At 34.1% G+C, this 19,231-nt stretch overlaps 1 protein-coding gene across 1 annotated transcript; it reads left to right on the top strand.

Annotated features, from left to right (window-relative positions):
- Positions 1-14,196: 14,196 nt before the first annotated feature.
- LOC149006711 (aquaporin NIP2-1-like) lies at positions 14,197-18,122 on the top strand. Its single transcript, XM_089166359.1, has 5 exons — positions 14,197-14,482; positions 14,601-14,825; positions 16,060-16,254; positions 16,390-16,451; positions 17,675-18,122. The coding sequence occupies exons 1-5, from the start codon at positions 14,261-14,263 to the stop codon at positions 17,943-17,945; spliced, it is 975 nt and encodes a 324-aa protein (XP_089022485.1). The 5' UTR covers positions 14,197-14,260; the 3' UTR covers positions 17,946-18,122.
- The last annotated feature ends 1,109 nt before the right edge of the window (positions 18,123-19,231 follow it).

The following is a 19,231-nucleotide window of genomic DNA, read 5'->3' on the forward strand; positions in this document are numbered from 1 at the left end:
AAAAGCAAGAAGAGAAGACAATAAGAAAACAAGAAGAGAAGGCGGAGAGAGGAGGCGAGGAATAAGAAGCAGATGTGGAGGTGGGGAGATAGAGGCTCTCCACCTCAAAGCACAGCGGCGGTAGGTTTTCTCAAAGCAGAGAGATATAGCACTTCCACTAGGTTTCCAATGTACGAGCTACACCACCCAATCAAGAATAAACATAACGTTTGTGAGTTACAAAATACGAATAAAATAAAGTGTGATAGGAATCAATTCCAGATATGGAAAGAGATCTCATTCTCACCATAGTAGTTTATTAGGATTGTGTCAAAGATTATATCAAGGGAAAGAGAGGGATACGGAATCAGTTACATAGATTGTGTCAATATTATATTATATTAAGGGAAAGAGAGGTATATGAGATCAAATCCATACAAGGAAAGATATCTCATTCTCACCTACATGGAAAGTAATTTTCTATGATCATCGTCCATTTGAAAGTGCTACAGATGGGGCAGGTGTGTGTGCGGGGTGGGGTTAGGAGTGCAGTAGGAGTTGGGGGTGATGCAGTATCACCTGATTAGTTGGACCAACATGAAAGCTCTGGTGTGACCATGGTTGATCTTATCAACTATTTCTGGTTTTCCTTAAATTATTATTATTAATTTTTAAATTTAAGGGATAAGTTTGTTTCCTGGTTCATGCCTATTATAGCTTTGGACATTTGAGTGCTGATTTATCAATATATTACTTGGATGGTTACTTTTCAACCCATGAATTTTTTTGTAAGTTTACGAACTCAACCCTGTGGAGGATTTTCATAATTATTTAGTTTCATTGATGATGGTATCTAATCTTTCTCATTCTTGAATTTGTTATTTATAGAAAGGGAAAGCGGAAAGCTTGGATTATGCACTTGTCAACTATGGCTTCATTATCTTTGGCAGCCAAAATGGATTGGACAGAAGTGTCCATGTCTTTACATTTACATGTGAAGATCGACGGTATTGATAATATCAATTGTAGAACCCTTTTTTTTGGTGTTATATTTGGGCGAATATGATTGACAGTATTGGATTTGATGGTTTTGGTGATATGGTTTATATGATTATATTGGGGGAACTAAATTCCTGTTTTGAGCCAAAACAAATTCAGAGAATGGAACTTCTTGTGTTGGGTACACTTTAGATGATAGAAAGGTTGCCTTCACTAATGTGCTGTAGTAAGTTCTTAACTTCTGATAATGAGTACACAACACAACATTTTCGTCATATGTTTCTGTGCATGCATACATTACCTTAAAAATTGTTCTAAGCGATAAAGAATCGCCTTGAAATTTAGATTTTTCAGAGAATTTCCATTATTGGATCCAGTTCCTCACCAAACAAAATTAAAACCAAATTAAGTGAGTTATCCAAGATCTAACCTACCATCTTGTTTTGATAATCACTTATGTGGATAAATTTCCCTGTCTGGTTTATAATTCCTATTGTGTGTATCCATCTCTGTTGTGACTTGTGAAGACAATTTGGTGTGTATCTTTCTTCTATATACATATTTGTGGAATTTCCTACTTATTTTTGGTCTTCTTTAGTTGTTTATGAAAAATGGTACAATGCAAATAGAATTATCAAAATGAGTGTATGTAGAAGATATCATCCCTGAAATTTGACAACGTACACACGTACAGCCACCAAACCGAAAATGCAATTCTTAAACAATTGATCCTTTATGTTGTGGGACTTTGAGCTGATTTTAGTTATTAGGTGGACAACCAAGTGAATGTTATCGATCCTATTATCTCCATGTGTCATTCAATTGCCATAGAATTTAGATATATATATTTCTTTCTTTTTGAGGTGAAGCTTTATAGCCTCAAAAGTTTTCCCACTAACTACAAGTCAATGATTTCAAATGCAGACATCTTTTTATTATCATATCATACTACCAAGGTCCGACATGTCGGTCCGTGTCGCCGTGTCGGACCCTGGCGACTCGGGCGACATGTCGCCAAAAGTCGGTCGATTTTTGGCACGGGTTCGATAAAATATCGATTATCGAACCCCTGTTTCAAAGGGTATTTCAGGTCATTTTGACCTGAAATTTGACGTGTAACCTAATTTGAAGTCAATAAACACATTGGGAGTGTTATTTTGACCTAAAACATCACCTAATTTAAATTTTATAATTAGCACATGTCCGGCTATATACGGGCAAAACTGGAAGTTTGGGAAATTCATATAAATTAATGTAAATATGCAAAGAAAACACAAATACACAATTAGTAAAGAGATGTACTAAAGTTTACAATTAATTATACAATTATGTTGAGTATGGCTCATGCTTCATATATTGTTGCTGACGGACACGGGGTCCCGCTCCCCAGTGAGCGGGCGGGGGTCCGGGGAGGCCGCCCCGGCAGGGGTGTGGGGGTAGCGCCCCCGGAGCTTTTAGAGGCCGTATGTCACTTTGGCAAAAAGCGAACGAAAAATCGACGAAAAACAAACGAAAGGCTGTTGGTGTTGTGTCCCCCCCCCAGCGACATGACGACACATATTGCCGACACAGTGAACCATGCATACTACTACTATAAAAGTATGAACTCAAGGGACATGGTTACTATGTCGTTTCTTTAAATAGCCTTATTTATTTAATCAATTAAACCTTTAAATCAATAAACGATGTCCAACATTGAGATTTTCATTCATAAGTCACTAATAATGGTTACACTTTTCCCCAAACAACACCCTCAATCTATTAACTAATTGACTATCTCTTTAAATTCTTCAATCTTGCTTCAAATCTATTAATCTTATATTGAAAGATCACAAAAATACGTGCATTTGCACCTGTGTTTTTACAATAAAATAATAAGAAGAGAATTAGAAATTTTAATGAACGACCCAGATTTAGTTAGCTAATCTAATGGTAGAACCGTTCAGCTAATCTTTTCACATGTCCGTTCAGCTACCTCATTCCCATTATTTATTTATTTTTGGTAAAAGGGACTTTATTAAGCCGAGGATGGGGATATTAATATGCCTCAGCGAGAGTTGAACCACGAGCTCTTCACTCAGAGGTGTTGGTTTCAACCACTAGAACAGCTCTGCGCTGGATTTTCACATTAATCTATCACATATTTAAAAGAGATTTTTTTATTAATTCCGCTGATCTGTCACTCAAATTTTCTTCACTAGGAGAGTCAGGTTTTGTTCATCTTCTTGTCATTCTGGAGAGACTATTTTCGATAATATTTATTATGAACTTAGTTGGGATGGGAATTCTTGTCATTCTGGGGAGCCTATTTTTTATAATATTTATTAGGGTAAATATCACTTACTTCCCCTCTTAGCTGGACAAATAGCACTTACACCCCCTCTTAGTTGGATAATATCACTTACCTCCCCTCTTACCAAGCAAATATATTAAACACCTCCCCTCTGTCATAGAAATTTAACTTTTATCGTTAAATATTTTTCTAAAACCCCAAACTACCATTGGCTAAAAATATATTTTAGGAATAATTACTATTGCCCCCTTATACTTTGGTTTTATTACTAATCAAACCCCCTTCTTTGTGAAATTACTATTGCCCCCCTCACTTCTAATGATGTTAAGTGGCTGTTAACATCAACTATGAAATGTCTATTTTACTCTTAAAATTAAGAAGTAAAAAAATATGGCATTACCTTCATTTATAGAAACTATATTGCATGTCAATTATATCCTTAAAATCTTATATTTTAGAATTAGTTTTGGATTTGGTGGACCACATACTTATGATTGTTGAAACTTTCACATTTCACTTAAATTTTTCATAATCAACATGATGGAAGTTTCACAAACAAATTAGCAAATAAGATCTAATTGATAGAAAATTTGGTAACACACATAATGGTCAACATATATTAGGTGATTTTCAATTTTCAGCTTTGAATTAAATTTGATATTTCTTAATATTTTAGTTTCTATTTAATTACATCTTTCCTTTATTTGGTGATTTATTTTTAGAGAAAAAAAAATCACATCTTTCCTTTATTTGGTGGTTTCTTTTTAAAAAAGAAAAGTGAAATTAAAGTTAATTTTTTTCCTATAAAGGGTAGTATTAAAACTTGAGAAAAGAGCAAATAAGTAAAAAGATAATTGCAGGGTTATTTTTGGGATTTTGAAAAAATATTTAGATGCCACATCATCAGTAAACTGACGGAGTTTAACGGTAGGGGGGCATTAGTAATTGTTGACAAAGTTAAAGGTTGGAATAGTAAATTTAAAAAGTACAGAGGATAAAGTAGTAATAAAATCAAAGTACAAGGGGGCAACAGTAATTATCCCTATTTTTTATTTTAAACCCTAAATTACCGTAATCACCATAGTCGTTAAAATACTAAATTATCCTCAATTAAAATAATTGTTAAAAAGCAAAACACTATAATTAAAACCCAAATTATCTTTAATTATTAAAAGTCAACATACCTTTTTTTTTATTTATTTGATGAGACAATTAAAAAAAAATACGTACTACAATCAAGTAAAATTAGAAATGCAATTAAAAAAAAAAAAAAAAAGGGTATGTTGGGCTTTTAATAATTAAACAGAATTTGGGTTTTAATTATACTGTTTTGGGTTTTTAATAATTATTTTAATTGAGGTTAATTTAGTATTTTAACTGTTAGAGTGATTTCAATTATATAAAGTTTAAAATAATAAATATTTTCAACCAAGGGTAGTTTGGAGTTGTAGAAAAATATTCAACGGTAAAAATTAAATTTAATCAAGAAAGTTAACAGAGGGGAGGTGTTTGATATATTTGTTAGGTAAGAGGGGAGGTAAGTGATATTATCCAACTAAGAGGGGGTGTAAGTGCTATTTGTCCAGTTAAGAGGGGAGGTAAATGATATTTACCCTATTTATTATGAACTTGGTTGGGATGGGAATTACAAAAGGGATTTGCTATCATATAAGGGTAAATAGGATTGATTAAATGGAGTTCTTCAATTTGTTCTCGTCTTCAAGATTATTTTCTCCATTTGTTGACTCATTCTGACAAGATCTAATAGGTATAAGTAAAGTGGTCGGTTCCTCATGTAGACTTAATATACATTTTAATAAAAAACCTAACAATATTAGACATCTAATGCCTATGTTTATGGAATGTAGAATTTGTCACATTTTTAGGAGAATAATAGTTGTGCTGACTCCCTAGCCAGAAGGGCCCTATCTTTGACCGTAGAGATAGCTTGGCTCATTTTCGATCCTTGAATCTTTGATCTTCTTGATCTGAATTCCTCAGTTATATATCGTGCCTTTTCTCTATTAAGGTCTTGTTTATAAAAACAAAATCTTCCCGTGACTCCATTATAGGATTCTTAACCATTTCTAAATTTGTAGATTTCAATTTTCACCAATGTCTTAACTTCCTTTACCTTATTGAACATAAAGATTCAATCTCTTAGTATTAGACACTTAGGTTCTTCACAGCTTCCCAATCTCATGATATTTAGGAATTAATTCCTTTTTAAAAAAAAAAGTTTGAAAAACAATAAATGTTATAACTTTGATGAAAAATGTAGTTTTATCATTTTGTATGAGTGCCCAACAACATAGATATGTCATGATTTCTTTATCATTTGAATGATATGACTTTCGGAGGACATTCTTATAATGATTATGTGATATTAGCTTCCAAAAATAACCCAACTTGAAAATAGTTTAAAAAAAAAAAAAAAAAAAAAAACTCTAGCTTTTATTTAATTGAATCAAAAGCCATGATTTACTCACTGGATCCAAAAATCTAAAAGAATTCAATGACGTCAGGTTTTTTCAAATGTTAAAGATGTTTTATATTTTTTTTCCCATTTTGCATTTCTATTGTTTTTTATTTTTTCTTCGAAAACGTGTTTGAAATTAACAGATCTGTGATATCTCATAACGATTAAAATTAGGGATTTCAATCTAAAACCACTTAGGGTTAGATTTAGAGAGTATTTATGTCTTTACGCACAAAGAGGGATAATATGATCATTTCCAACCCTCCCTCACTGGACAATCAAGAAGGGTAACTTGATATTTTGAATTATCGCCTGAGTGCCATTGTGATATTAAATGAATTTAAGGGAACAATCAAGAATTAAGCCCCCAATTAAAGGGCACCCTGAAAACAAAAACAAAAAACTCTTAGATTAGGAGAGACTCGTCTTAATGATCATCCTAAAGCCAGAGTGATTCATTTTTTTTTGATCGATCGTACTTCCTTTACATTCTTCTATCACACATTTAGAAGAGAAATTTTTTATTAATTTCGCTGATCTATCCCTCATCTTCTCGTCGCTGGGAGAGAGAGGTTTTGTTCATTTTACTATTGAATCTTTTTCTCATTCTAGAGAGAGAATTTTTAATAATATTTATTATGAACTTGGTTGGGAGGAGAATTGCAAAAAGGATTTGCTATCAAATACGGATAAATAGGATTTGATCAAATGCAGTTCTTCAATGTGTTCTCGTCTTCAAAATGATTTTCTCCACTGTTGACTCATTTTGACAAGATCTGATGGATACAAGTAAAGTGGTTAGTTCCTCTTGTAGATTTTTATTTTGCTAGCAGCTGTTTTTCATTAATTTAGTTTAGCCAACCACTGCCAAAAGAACCCTAAGAAGAAATTTGATAAATCGAAAGGCAAAGGATATTAATAGAGATCACCTCTAATACTTTTCATTTTGTCATACTGGGAGGAAAAGAGACTTCTAATCCTTGTCCAACTTGCCTCCACTTACAGAGATTAAGGAATAATATTGTAAAGTCAAAAGAGAATAAAGGTAATATAGAAATTGTGATATTATCTAACAATGATTTAACAAAATTTGTCAATAAAGTCTACTGCTATACAAATTTAAGAGACTGCAGGAACCCCGCCAAGAAATCCACGCAAGAGTTAACCTCACGCACATAATGAATAAAAGCACTACTCCTCTGATCCCTAATCTCCATGATCAAATCAAAAGCTCTCTAACACATAGGATGTCTACCTTGAATGGTATCAATAACAACCATCTAATCCGAACGAATTTTCACTTGGCACAACCCCATGGAATGAGCTTTCTGTAAACCCTATTTTATGGCAAGCAACTCCATGCGGGTGACATTGCAATCCTTCACCCGTCCCCCTAGCCTAGTTATAGCAAAAATAGGCTCACCGGATTCACATCATCTACAATTCCCATCTCCTGCAATTCCTATCTAGGATTACAACAAAAGGCAATTAATTATACAGGGGTTAAAATTATAATGCAATTAGGAAGTAAATCTAATAAATTCCTAAAATTAAGTGTCAAAAAAAAAAGGAGACAAAATTGGGCAAAATTTTATGAATTTATTAGATTCAATTCTTAGTTGGGTTTTAACTATGACGGTTAGATAATGTACTATCATGTGTCACAATCTTATATACGAATTACAGGGAGGGAACTGTAGAGGATGTGAACTCAATTTCACCACGGTATTTCTTTGCTAACACCCCCATAGCCTTCAGATCAAGCTTCAGTATAGAGTTGGTGATTATTGGGAGATCTTGGTACTGGGGATCTTCTAGCTATATCGCCCTAAGTTCTCGAGATGCTTTTCTTCATGGGCAGACGTCTCGACCTTTCACTTCGAATCACCATCTGAAGTATTCTTCGACAAATGAACACTTAAGTTCAAAATTATGTTCCCCGTCAACATCTACTTCTGCCATGTTCAACTTCAGCCAAAGAAGAAGAGATTGGCAATCAAAACCTTAAGTTCTGTATAAATTATGTTAGAAGCTGAAACCCTTTGCTCTACTGGTGCAGCAGTGGCAGCAACAGTTGGGGTGCAGCAGTGGCGGCAACAGTTGGAATTTGAAATATTTGCGCACTTTTTATTTTAATTTTAGGATAATTTATGTTGCTCCCATTATTATAGGTTAATTAGTAATTGAAATTTATGATGCCTCATAGAAATTCGAAATTTGAATTTTCATTATTGAGTGTCCAAATCTTTGGGTTCGGATCTCCTCTCCAATGTTCTTCCAACGTTTTTTTATCTCAAAAATATAGGATATAGGGGAGCGACGACAACCCCAAGGCGCTTTTTATATAATTAATATAGGCGGGGCTTCGCGAACTGTGACTTCCTACGTGAAAGCTAGGATATAGGGGAGCGACGACAACCCCAAGGCGCTTTTTATATAATTAATATAGGCGGGGCTTCGCGAACTGTGACTTCCTACGTGAAAGCGTTGGGTTTTGCCAACTGAGCCACTCCTCGGGTTTTTATTTATTTATTTTATTTATTTTATAATTCTTCCATGTGAGCCCCCTGTCTTGTGATCATAAAGCGTCAGGGAAATTACCGATGATGACAATTTTAATGTTTATGATGCTACATAAAATGAGAAAGAAACTATTTTCTATTTTTAAAATAAAATGAATATCAAAAACATAATTCGGTGTTTTTCCCCACATAATTTTTTTTGGATATGAGGTTCATCAAGGCTAGCTTGCGCGCACCACGATTTACATCCTCAAGGGAGCTTTTTTATATTAATGCCGCTGAGTGGGTGCAAACCCAAGACCTCCCCTAGGGAAGTTGGATCTTTAACCGCTTTAACATACCACCTTTGGAGCTATGTTTACAAATCATCAGATTCCACCTTTTCTTATCAAGATTTTATTATTTTTTCAAAAAAAATGCCAGATTTTTTATTTTTTTAACTAAGGTGTATCAGGTCAACTTCGTATACCTTGACTACGTATTCAAGGGAAACTTTAATATTAAGAGATTTTTACATGTGAGCCTCCTTAGTGGACCATAAACTAATAGTAGGCTTTTTTAGTGCAATATTTTGTGTATGTACCAAGAAAACTAACACTGTTAGCTACCGTTAAGTATATTCAAATTTCAAATTTGGAGGACCAAAATATCGCTCAAGTTATTTAATACAATGTATTATGATTAAAATGTCCCAACTATTTACAATATAGATTTTTTAGAATTACATATTAAATCATTTTTTGGTAAACATAAATTACATATTAATTGACGCTTAATGAAAAAAACGCTAATTAATTAATATATCTACAAAAAAAAAGGTGTAAAAATATAAATTGTGAAAAGTAAAAGGACATTTTAGTTATATCACATTGTATTAAATAACTTGAGGGTTATTTTGGTCCCTCCAGATTTGAAATTTTAATGCACTTAATGACGATTAACATCTTAGTTTGGTTGAGATCCACACGTAATATATTGCACTACGGGACTCAGACTTAAAAATCTCTAATATTAATATAGGTAGGATTTTGCCCCTAGTCCCGAGGATATTCAAATTCTAATATACTTGTAGAAGCATTGATATTTTGCCAACTAAACCACTCCTCATAATTAAAAACATCATATTTCATTACCTTATTAAAGAAGTACGATATTTTAAAAAATATACCAATATTGTTATTTCACATTATATTTTGTTCTCATTTAGAAAATACTAAATTTTACATAGATAAATCAAAAATAAACTTCTATCACACCTAATATTTCATTAGAGAATAAAAAGAACCCATACTTTCAGGAATTACTGTTTTTTCTTTTTGAGTCTCAGGAGTTGTTCTGACCCTTCTAGCATCTCTGAATGACAAACAAAATGTCTGAAATGGTTAGAAAAGTATTGTTAATTATGCTGTCTTCATGTGGTTCCAATGTAGGATTCTTAACCATGTCTAACATTATTAATGGTATAATTGATTTGTAGAATTTCAATTTTCTCCAATATCCTAACTTCCTTAACTTTATTGCACATAAATATTCAATATCTTAGTATTAGGCACTTAGGTTCCTCCCAGCTTCCGAATCTCATGATATTTAAGAGTTTAACTTCTGTTTTAGAAAACAGTTTGAAGAACCCAATAGTATTATAACTTTGATGAAAAATGTAGTTTTATCATTTTGTATGAGTGCCCAACAACATAGATATGTCATGATTTCTTTATCATTTGAGTGATATGATTTTTGGAGGACATTCTTTAATGATTATGTGATATTAGCGCAAAAAATAACCCAAGTTGAAAAAAAGGTTTTCTGAAAAAAAAAAAAAAAAATCTAGCGGATTTACTACCTGGATTCAAAAATATAAAAGAATTCAATGACGTCATAATTTTCAAATATTAAAGATGTTTTATATTTTTTTCCCATTTTGCATTTCTATTGGTTTTGCATTTCTTAAGATCTTCACTGCTTCCCAATCTCATGATATTTAGGAATTAACTTCTTTTTAAAAAAAGTTTGAAAAATAATAATTGTTATAACTTTCATGAAAAATGTAGTTTTATCATTTTGTATGAGTGCCCAATAACATAGATATGTCATGATTTCTTTATCATTGGAATGATATGACTTTTGGAGGCATTCTCAATGATTATGTTATATTGGCTTCCAAAATTAACCGAACTTCAAAATAGTTATTTGAAAGAAAAAATCTAGCGATTTTTTTTTTGTTTGCCAACCCGGGTTTATAAAACGGTGGTTCGACCCGTGTCGCACATCTGGCTGTGGTGGGTGAGGCTCCCAAAACACAAAAATCTAGCGGTTATTTAATTGCATCTTTGATCCTAAAAACCCATGATTTACTCACTGGATCCAAAAAAAATCTAAAAGAATTCAATGACGTCAGGTTTTTTCAAATATTAAAGGTGTTTTATATTTTTCTTCTATTTTTTGCATTTCTATTGGTTTTTATCTTTATTTTTATTTTTATTTTTATTTTCACTTGTAGAAAACGTGTTTAAATTTAACAGATCTGTGCTCTCTCATAACGGTTAAAATTAGGGATTTCAATCTAAAACCGATTTCATCATCTCCAACTCAGCATAGATCGTACTTGAAATTAGTTTGTCAGATTCATGTACTTTGTTAATTTGGTTCCATTACGAATAGCTTTAGGGCAAGAAAGGGCAGAGTCATCGGTAGGGGAGAGGTGGTGGTAATACCGGCTAAGTAAGGGAAGAAAACCACTCACCTAGAGTTGGATTTAGAGGGAATTTACGTCTTTACACACAAGATCATTTTCAACCCTCATTTGAGGGTAAAACGGCTTGACTAATAGAATGAACTAATACGTTTAATGAAATAAGGAGTCTGTGTTTTTCAAACATAGAGTGAGGTGCCAGTATCTTAAAGCATTTATTTTGAGGTACTAGGACAATTTGCTCTAATATTTATTATGAACTTAGTAGGGGCGAGAATTACAAAATGAATTTGGTATCATATAAGGGTAAATAGGATTGATCAAATGGAGTTCTTCAATTTGTTCTCATCATCAAGATGATTTTCTCCACTGTTGACTCATTTTGACGAGATCTGATAGATACAAGTAAAGTGGTCGGTTCCTTTTGTAGATTTTTATTTTGCTACCAGCTACTTTTCATTGATTCAGTTTAGCCAACCATTGCCCGAAGAACCCTGAAAAATGAATTTAATAAATCAAAAGGCATAGGATATTAATTAAGATCACCTCTAATACTTTTCATTTTATCATATTGGGAGGAAAAGAGAACTTCTAATCCTTGTCCAACCTACCTCCACTTAAAATCAATATCCCTAGCAAACACACGTTGGTTCTTAGTGGATTCACCAAAATATTTTAAAACTTATATGTATTGTTGTTATTAAAAAAAAGTGAGAAATATTAGGAACATTCATACTGAATTCGGAAGAATAAATCTAGGATTCTATTTTATTAGGAATAATATTGTAAAATCACAAGAGAATAAGGGTAATATAGAAATTGTGATATTATCTAACAATGGCTTAACAAAATTTGTCAATAGATTTTACTGCCATACAAATTTAAGAGACATTTTGAATGATTCTAATTTTAATTTGGTATAGCTTTTGGGGTGTTTGTGAGTTTCGTCACTAGTATCATCCCTAATTAAAGAGGAAAGTGCCACTGGCAAAACATCTATAGACAAAAAGACTTTTGGGGGGGAAGGGGGCCCCCCCCCAAAAACCCCACAAAAAAAACACCCCCCTCCCCTGATGAATGAAGGCACTCCTTGATCCCTAATCTCCAGCTCAAGCTCTTTAGCTAGGATATCTCCCTGAATGGTATCAATAACAACGATCTAATCCCGCTTTACTTGGCACAACCCCAGAATGAGCTTTTGTAAACCTTCATGGAGCACAGCGGTGCTTGCAATCCTTCACCCGCCCCCCGAATGCAAAAGCACTCATCACTTCCCACCTCCTCAATCCCGTAATCTCGGCACTAGAATTTCACGAATCCACCTATATATTCCATATTGTCAAATATTGGTAGCAATATGGGGGTATTATAGATAAAAAAAAATCACAAGTAACCATTCTACATTCAAATTCCACATCTCTAAAGTCGACTCACTCAGTTCCAATTTCTTCATATGCTACGCCAGATTGAAGAAATTCTAAGTCTTCGAGATGATATCATTCTCCACTCTTGACCCATTCTGAAAAGATTTGATAGATACGATCCCTGTAGTGGTCTCGATTCCTGGCATAGGATTTTTCTTTTGCTGCCAAGTGCCAACAGCTTTAATTTCATTGCTTCACTTTAACAACATTAGCAAAAGAACCCTAAAAAATATGAACTGTGACAACTTGAAAAGCAAAGAAGATTCATAAAGATCAACTCAAATTGTCTTATTGAGAGAAAAAGAGAGACTTTTCATGACCTACTGGTATTATTTTGCCAAAGTAGGAGTGTTAAGTGTGAACTTCTATTACTTAATTGCCTTATCCAACCTGCCTCCGCTTACCACACCCAATACCCCTACAATAAAGTGCAGATAGATCTTAGTGGATTCACCAATATACTATATAACAATTGATTATGAATTGTGAGTATTAATATATATATATAATTTGGTATGATTTTCTATTAACTATATGAATTGTTTATTAACTAAGAAAATCTCAGTGAGATAAGAAAAATATGTATAAAAAATGAAATTTTTATAAATATGTTCACTAGACTTATTTTTAGGATTTCGATCAAGTAGGGAAAACATCAATCGGATATCACGTTCATGTCATTTCATTACTACATTGTTAATATTGGCTTCTTCACTTCAAATATTGGTAATGTCTTATTAGTCGGTGTTACCATTTGCAACTTCAAGAAGCCAATATTCGTTCTATATTATAATTTCTCTTCTCTTTTCATAGGGAAAAAAAAAAGGAATGGGAAGGAGTATGAGCAACCATTGGTAAATGAAGTTGGTTCTTGGTCCCCTATCCTTTCCAGTTCATGCTCTGGGAATTGAATCAGATTCTCCAACAATTTGATCAAGTAACTCTCCATGGGTTCCTTTTGTGAATGTGAGCCTACCTCCTTTTTCTTTTCCTTTTTTTTCTTCTCTAAATATTTGTAGGGAAACATGTGAAGGAAAGTGGAAAAGGATAAACAATATTAATAGTACTAAAAGATTACCAATATTACTGACCACAAAACAGTCCTAAACAAGCCATGCAAAGGTGAAAATTTTCCTCTCCTAAAGGCATCTTTGCAATGGTTTATACTTTCTAGAATACTCATGTAGTTATTGAAACTTGTAATCTATATTAGAACCAACATCAAGAAAAAAAAGATTAATTACTTATATTTGATATGGTTTACACATTGATGCGAAGTACATACTATGTCCATAGGTGAAAAAGAGAAACCTTCATTATGTAGAAGAAGAAATTAATAGAGATTTCTCAACTAATCGTTAAAACAGCATTATTAGAACTATCACCCAAGATCTTAAGGCAAAAGTTTAAATCTCACAAACTTCATAAAAGAACATATATAAGGTATACTTTTATTTATTTTAATAGGATAAAGGGGTCAATTTATTATGTGGGGTTGTACTGTATCATAAGCATAGGCAAATCGGATGATCCAATTCATGAGATTTGTGATGAAAATAGAAGGCTTGGGCTCACATGAAAGTCTGGTACACTAATTTGGATCATAAACATAACATCATCAAATATAATTATCAAGGAAAATTTCAACGTCAACCCCTTAGTTATCCCCTACAGTTAACGCCACCCTCTGGGTTATCAAATTTATTAATCAACCCCCCCCCCCCCCCCCCCCCCCCCCCGGTTGGGTAAAAATATATGAAAGCAGACGAAACCATGGACCAACCAAGTAATGGATCACTTGGGGAGAACCCTGCCTACATCTTGGCTTATAAATTAAATGAGGAATGAAGGCTTGTATGTTCGATCAGCTCTTCAATGAATCACTGGTTCATACATATCATCCACTATTCCTCATCGTTTGGAAGAAAATTCCAAGAAATGGCAGGCAGAGATCAAAATCCAAGCAATTTGGCTGACGCCGGTCATCTTTGTCATATGGTCTCAGTTCAGAACCCACCTTCCAAATTCCCAACTTTCTTCTTCGTTCAGATTTGGAGGCTATACGAAGAACATTACCCACCTGGGTTTCCCAGAAAGGTTCTAATAATTTCCATTCTCAAAACAGCTTAATTTTTTGCTTAGTTAATTGATCTCCCGGAACTTTTCTTTGTATAAGACTGAAACCATAGAGATGCCTTTAACTCTTAAACAACAGGTAGCTGCAGAAATAATAGCGACCTTTCTGCTTGTATTCGTGACATGTGGTTCGGCTGCTCTGAGTGAGAGTGACGAACATAAGGTCTCAAAGCTGGGAGCTTCTGTAGCCGGTGGTCTTATCGTGACTGTGATGATCTATGCCGTCGGCCATATCTCCGGTGCCCACATGAACCCTGCCGTCACCTTTGCCTTCGCCGCCGTCAGGCATTTTCCCTGGAAACAGGTGCTTAATCATCTGCTAATTAAATCAAACACGTTTCTCTTAATTTCTATTTAGAGTTTGCAATTTGCATTATTCGTGATGGCAACGCCCATATGGTCAGATTAGTTCCATCAGTTTCAGGAATCTTCTCAAACCTGGGGATTTTGACCATCAGCTTGGTTGGATCATGTCACACATAATACATGGAAATTACTTGGGTGTTGTGTTGTGTAATTAATGCGCAGCACCAGCAACGAACAGTTCAGATGGAAATTTCTGCCGATATCTTGATCTCGATTTTTTGCAACACAATGTTGTGCAGCATTGAAGTCAAGCCTAGATAGGAATTACAGTGAATTAAGCTTGGAGAAAAGAGGAGAGACAAAATTGGGAGAAAATTTAGGAATTTTTTAGGTTCAATTATTAGTTGTGTTCTAATCATGACCCTTAGATAATTAACTGCCACGTGTCACAATCCTATATAGGAATATAGGGAATTGTAAAATGTGAGAATGATAGAGGATGTGAATCCCCATGATACACACTAAAATACTGTTTGTTTGCAAAAGTGGGGTGGGGGAAAAAAATATGTGAGCTCATATGTAATGGGTGTGGGAGAAAAAAAAAAAAGGAAAAAAAATGGATTTTGTGTTTAAATGTTAAATGTGGGTCCCACTGGTTGATTGTGTATTTTTCAAACAGGTTTTTCCACAGAGTTTTGGAACGTGGGGGGCATTTTGTAGGGTCTCTCATGAATGGGTGTGGGAGAAAAAAAAAAGGGAAATGTTAGGGTCCCTTTTTGTTTTCCACATTTGCCACAAGACATTTTGTAGGGTTTCAAATAGGCATGAGGTAGGAAAATTGGCATGTTACTTCACCAAATAAGTTTCCTTAATTCTCTTAGTTTTTTGACTTTCTCACTCCCATGAACCAAATAAACTATGTACATTGGGTTTTCATGGAAATTTTTTTGTTTTCTCAAACTTTTTCCTACCCATTTTTTCCACCCCACGTTTATTCCAGCAAACAAACGGTGCATAAAGTACTGAAGCTAATGAAACAAGTTGAGTCTATGCTTTTTAAGGTATCTCATATTAGGTTGGTCCAATGTAACGCCCATAATATAATTATCTTTTATCATCTTTAGAGTACATATTTGACAAGCAAATTAGTATATAATTGTAATTTACGGAAAATAAATTAAATCTGGTATTTTTTTTCTTTTTTGGTAATCAATTAAATCTGGTTGTTGCAGGTCCCCATATATGCAGCAGCTCAATTGAGTGGAGGAATGGCAGCCTCATTTACACTTCGCATACTTTTGTACCCTATAAAGAATATAGGGACTACATCTCCTTCTGGGTCGAGTCTTCAAGCCTTAATCATGGAGATTGTTGTGACCTTTTCCATGATGTTCATCACTTGTGCTGTTGCCACCGACACCAAAGCTGTAAGTTAATTTCAATCTTCTTCATACAATGAGGTCCCTCAAGGGTTAGATTAGAGGAAAAATTCTATCCAAGTTTACAAAAATTTTGTATTGATCTTTAGGTTAAAATTATTGACTGTAACTATGAATTCTCAGGTAGGAGAGTTAGCAGGGATAGCAGTTGGTTCCGCAGTTTGCATAACTTCTATCTTGGCTGGGTAAGTAACTAGGATTCAGGTCATTTCCATCTCATGTTGCCTTCTGTCTTCTCTACCGTCAAATGGGAAATGCATAGATGAGTAAAATTTCAATCACTAGATGGATAGGCAGAATCAAAATTGGGTTGAGCTTTAGTGTTGTGCAATAAATGCGCAGCACTGAGTTGCATATGGTCCCAATCAATTCTGGTGGTCTCAACCACTCGTTTCGGTTTTTTTTTACTACACTAAAACCAAAAAAAAAAAGAAGGGTGTCTTGACCACCACTCTACATTGGGACCGTAGGCAGCTCAGTGTTGCACATTAATTGCACAACACTAAAGCCGAACACAACAAAATAAGGTTGTTTAGGAATAACTTAAACATAATTCAATTGTTTTCAAAAAAACTGTGATTCCCCTCCATTTGATGGTTGTAATTTTATCCGTCCATGCGTTGCCCATCCGACAATTGGATGAATAGGACAGAAGGTAAGGTGAGATGTAGAGAATTTGAATCCAAGTAATTATAAATATGATTCCTTGTCAAGATCCAAATCAGCTATCCACATGGATAAAGGTAGGCACCTTGCTCCGAGAGGATTCAAATCCTATGCAATGCCAAAGTGAGCAGCCATCCAACCGCCAACTCTCAACAAACACCAAATGTCCACTATAAATTTTCACCCTTAGATGATGATACTTTTAACAGGCCTTACCACTTTGGTTCATCAATCAAACCAAATTATGAATAGTCCAAGGGTCAAAAATAGATAAGGGACATGTGTCCCTCATTGAGAACTGATTGTTGGATGGCCACTCACTTGGGTGCTGGAGAGGATTTGAATCCCCTCATGTGGATCATTTCCCCTAAAGGAGAATACTCTCTTCTCCCCCGACGGTGTTACAACCACAAATAATGTGAGGTTTCACAAGTAAAAATAATAAAACATTTAAAAAAAAAAAATGTCGGCCCTAACCTTGTGGGCCCCCTTTAATTCGTGGTCAACAACTGTTAGGGTACCAAAGAGAGCGCTCTCCATAGGGGGAGATGATCCGGACTCCTCTTAGATATACTTCATATCATACATTTGGTCCGAAAAAAAGATATACTTCATATCATACAATATGAAACTCAATAACTAGAAGCTGAAGTTTATACCTGGTGGAACATGCCCAAAAGCCCCCCTAGCTCTCTCTACATAGCTTGGGCTAGATGGGCCTTAATAGATTGTGTTAGTGCAGACCAATATCAGGTGGATCCATGAACCCAGCAAGGAGCATAGGTCCAGCAATCGCCAGCTCAAACTACAAGGGAATCTGGGTGTACGTGGTTGGACCGGTTATAGGCACTCTGATGGGCACTTGGGCCTACAATTTCATCCGGGTCACTGACAAGCCCACCCATGAAGTCTCTCTCAGCTCATCCAATTCTCTCAAACTTCGCCGGCGGCGGACCAATGACAACCAATCAACCACAAAAAAAGATTCTATAGATCCATTAGATTCCATATAACCCCAAACAAAATTTTGCATGTAAGTATCTTGTATTGGTGTGTGAGAAACAAGGGATCATATGTGGTCGTTGGGATGCCAAGAGATATGTGGTTAGAATTGTACAAGTCCACTCGGACACCACGGTCGTTGAGATGTGCAGCTACCATTTTTTTTTCGTGAATATTGAAAGACATTAAAAGCCTCATTTCGGTTTTGTCACAGAAACAAATCGATATATGGATCATCTAGCAAACTTGGTGCCCGTATATTTATCCAAAGCCCTTCACAAGTATGTATGTCTATGAAGAGGCTGCCCGTATAATGTATAAAATATATATTTTAAAGTGGAAATTAACAAGAAGGTGAAGGAAAGCCGCCAGCCTTTCTCTATCTTTTCGCGTTAGAAAATCAAAATAAGTTAAAGAATATCAATTATTCAATTTTATGGACTACTCTCTCACCTTATCCATAGAGAGAAGATTTAATTATTAATGTCATTTTCCTTTTTAGGTGGTTCTAACTTATGCCAATATACTGATATTATCAAAGACAATCGTTTTATTTTCATACAAATTAGATGCTTTCATGTGACCGTTGTCACTTTGTAATCAAATTATTTAATCTTTTTTATTGAAATTTAATTAAAATTATAAAAATACTTACAAGTGTTGATATTTTAAATATTTATATGAATGTAACACCAAATGATTGGAGGAGTCTTGTTATGCAATTATGCATTCTCCATGCTTTAATTGAGTAATTTTTGTTTACCAACAAAAATTTTGAATAATCTTTTAACATTAGTTTTTTTTTTTATTAAAAAAAATGGTAAAAACCCCTATTATGTAGTACCAAACGGCTGTTACTACTAAAAGTAAAAAAAGGGGCTGTTAGTTAACGAAATAATACTACTTTATGAAAAAGTAATATATTGTTGAATTAGCAAAAACATTCATAAATTTGAAGTATTTCCCTCAAAGATTTGCAAAATAAATGATTTCATATATTAGAGAGGTTGAAAAGTATTTCAATATAAAGATTTTCTATTTTGGTATGTATTTGACTCTTCTTTGAAGGAAGCAAACCTCTCAATGTCCAATACGTTATAGCATCCAGTAGCATGTAACATTCAAATTCCAAAAATTATTATAATAAGTTAGTAAATAATCAACCATATTAATTTATAATAATGAAAATAAAATGTTTAATGGCCTTTGGTCAATTCAATGATGGTGATATGAAAAGTGTTTCTGTTGAGAACTTGTTCAGGAATTTATAGGAATACTTGAAAGGTTGTTGTAATCA

The sequence above is a fragment of the Hakea prostrata genome, chromosome 8 (assembly GCF_041222555.1).
Source record: "Hakea prostrata isolate BN-2017 chromosome 8, UWA_Hpros_2, whole genome shotgun sequence".
NCBI classification, from domain to species: Eukaryota; Viridiplantae; Streptophyta; class Magnoliopsida; order Proteales; family Proteaceae; genus Hakea; species Hakea prostrata.